The sequence below is a fragment of the Chondrus crispus genome, genomic scaffold, assembly GCF_000350225.1.
Source record: "Chondrus crispus Stackhouse genomic scaffold, scaffold_453, whole genome shotgun sequence".
Lineage (NCBI taxonomy): Eukaryota > Rhodophyta > Florideophyceae > Gigartinales > Gigartinaceae > Chondrus > Chondrus crispus.
This window is the reverse complement of record NW_005179357.1, coordinates 15,786-19,140: the sequence shown is the minus strand read 5'-3', so window position 1 is coordinate 19,140 and position 3,355 is coordinate 15,786. Positions and strand designations below refer to the sequence as shown.

The 3,355-nt window shown below is 51.6% G+C and overlaps 1 protein-coding gene across 1 annotated transcript; it reads right to left on the bottom strand.

The window, feature by feature from the left end:
• Positions 1 to 590: 590 nt before the first annotated feature.
• On the bottom strand, positions 591 to 1,730 carry CHC_T00000123001 (hypothetical protein). The gene has a single exon (XM_005719006.1). It carries the CDS (start codon positions 1,728 to 1,730, stop codon positions 591 to 593), a length of 1,140 nt encoding a protein of 379 aa, XP_005719063.1.
• Between the last annotated feature and the right edge of the window lie 1,625 nt (positions 1,731 to 3,355).

The window sequence follows — 3,355 nt, the reverse complement described above, 5'->3', positions numbered from 1 at the left end:
TCCATCGACTCCACATTGCCAAATCCTGCTCTCCGCGTCATAGGAGACGATGGCTCTGTGAGCTATAGACCCGCCTGCCAGTTGGAAGATGCCGCCTTGGAACGGGCTGGCCGTGTATCCAAAAACAGAAAGAAGCGCGAACAGGTGGAGGGCATTGATGATTCCTACAGCAGTTCCCAGTGTCAGGAGGGCGAAGGAGTCACCGCGACGCGGAAACCAGATGACCATTCGCTCCCATGAATGAAGTTTATCATGCACAGCCAGCTTCGACATGGTCACTGAAGTGTAACTACGACCGCGTGAGCTGCGTTTTTTCCGCTTCTTCAGTGCATACCGAAGACACGCGCGGTGGTGTCGCCGTTCCAATGTATATGTACACCAAACGTGCTCAGCTTGCGTCAATCAACAATTGTAGGTTTGGTGCTGGCGAGTTTTCCCCTTTCGCCCCGAATCCCGTGCTCGCACACGCTGCTCTCACGACTACCACGTACGCTCTGCTTCCGGCGAAGGGCATCGGAATCGTGCTCTGTCCTCTGATCAGGGTAGTGGACAATCCAGAAAACGAACTTGGTTGCAGTGCCTCGCAAGCGTCAATCTGCTGAAACAGCGACGGAAATGCTTTCTTCACAATACACACAGTTCCCTGTAATCATCCCAAAGCTCTCCCTAGTCCCAGGTAACGCCCGCAACCATTCTACGAGACATCCTCTGTGATATGGTTTCGAGCATTCCGCCAAGTCGCACGTCACGTCTGGTGTCGATTCCTCTAGTCGATATGCATAACATATTCCGCATTCAAGCATGCTGTCTTCGCCATCTTCCGCATTCTTATCAACTGGTAGAGGCAACGTTATTTCCAAAACTCGTTCCAAATTCTGGCGCACGAGCGATTGTCCCGTCATATCCCAGTGTTGAATATTTTGGTTTAAACGTTGTTTGAATGGCTCAATGGCGGCCTCCGACCCCAGAAATCGAATTTCAGGGAAGCTCTTCAATGGCGCTCGATGGTCGATCTCCACACGCATGGAGCAAGTTTTTCCAAGCGCAACACGTCTATAAACCTCTCGGGTAGTCGGATATTCTGGTTCAAGGACCCATGCGTGTTTGTCCAAGTCCTCCATCGTCCGGAAGAAGTCTTGGTACTGCGCCACAAGCTTTTCAAATTGGCGAAGCACAGAAATCAATGTAGAATCGCGCCCCCATTGGATTTCAAACTCGACGGGCATGTTTGTCACGCATTTAGGGGGATTTTTCGGGTAGTCAGCGGGCAGAGAGACATTTAGACTGTGCGTTCGACCGGCGGCATCTCGTGTGATTAGATCCAATGCGCGCATAGTCTCGCTCATAGAAGCTACACAGGACCAACCCATGTGGGATATGTCTGTGAGAAGCTGCTCGTAAAACTGCGCCGGCGGCAGTCCAAATTCGACAGATTGCTTGTCTGTTCTTGTTGCATCGATTTGATGCTCAGCTATGTCACGAAGTTCGAGTAGAAACTCGTGGGCATTCAAAGCCAACTTGAGACGTTCGCGGACTTTCTGGAAGCATGGCGAGATAATAGACTTGAGAGACTTGTCGGTTGACAAATAGGTGCAATCCGAGGAGATTGAAACGCGAAACTCCCTCTCACTTATCGTGATGAAACCATGGAAACGCTGAAATCTGGCGTCACTCGGAGACATGCAGGGAAAATCGTCGAGCATACGACGTAACATTTGTGTTTGCATCATTGCGAGAATGTTGATAGTACATGGTGCGGGAGCAAGACGGCTCCTTGCGTACCGCCCAATTTCCAGCAGGGGGTTTGATGCCTCAATGGAACGAGAAGCTGATCAATGACTTTCTCACAGAAGGCTTTTGTGAAAAGAGCGCAAAAATTAGGTCCAGCACAGTATCTTTTGCAGCAGTTGCGCTTGTCCACGTATGACACGAACACATGAAGACCTCTTATTATTGAAGATCATAATTCTGGTTAGACATGTGGGTTCAGCCCTGTGCGCGACTTTCGTGACAATTTTTTTTGGGGCCTTTCGGGTTTCTTTAGCATAACTCCTGTTTCAGACTGATTTAAAATATCAAACCAAGCCGGTTGGAACGGCACCGCCGAGACGCTTGTATTGATATAAACATATTCCATCGTAGTGCAGTACTTCCTGCGACAGGGCTGTCTCAGTAAACAGGGGTTGGTCCTATAACTGAATCGGCCCATAACGTCACAATAGTGGGTTTACGCATAACGAATTCTGCAATGATTTGTCCAAAATTTTGCAATACGTATTACAGGTGTAAATCAATACAGAATTCTGCAACATAGTCGTGCGATTATTTGCCGAAAAGCGACTAGTTAGTGAACACCTGTGCGCTCCAAATGTGAGCATTAGGAAAGACAGCTGTAACGAAACTGCCGCCAAATCCTGACACGGGGAGTACGTGTTACTGTACTTTGTAAGAGATTTGTCCTTGACCGGTACAGTACTGCTCACCCCCTCCCCTCATACCCTCCCGTCGCCTCATCTCTCACCGTGGCCGGGGTACTTCGAATAGGGCGTAACGTGGTGCGAGCTATGTAGTTGTTTGAGCGCGCCATCGAGAAGGGTGATAACTTCTATGCGATGGTGAACCTCGGTGATTTTATCGCAGAAGGTGTCGAAGGAGTGGCGCGTAACGCGGTGCGAGCTATGCAGCTGTTGGAACGCGCCATCGAGAAGGATGAAGACGTGAGTGCCACGGTGACCCTCGGTAATTTGCTCGCAGAAGGTGCCGAAGGAGTAGAGCGTAAAGTGGAGCGATCTTTGGAGTTGTATGAGCGCGCTATCGAGAAAGTAGAGAAAGTCAATGATGCCATGGTGAGCGTCAGTAAGTTGCTCAAGCAAGGTGGCAAAGGAGTCGAGCGTAACCTGGTGCGAGCTATGGAGCTGTATGAGCGCCCCATCGAGAACGTTGACCACGTCAGTGCGATGAACAACCCCAGCAGAGCCCCCATTAAAATAAACCCCAACGTAACGCAATATTCTTTACGCCCTGGACCATGCATCCCTTGCCCTCCGCCAGACAATCCCTCACCTTTCCTGCCCCCAATCGCTTTCCCAACCTCCCCTTTCTCCCCCTTCGCCCTACTGCACCATCATGTCGATCTGCACCCTCGGCGACGTCGTCACGCGCTCCCCGCCCCCTCACGATCCCAGAGACCGCCACAGTCTTCTCCCTGGCCACCGCGCTCTCCCGCGCGCGCTCCAACACGGCCGCCATCCTCACGGTGGACTCGAACAAGCTGGCCAGCATTACGACCTCGGGCGACGTCACCAAGTGCGTCGCGCGCGCCGAGGCGCTGCACCGTCTCCCGGTCGCCTCCATC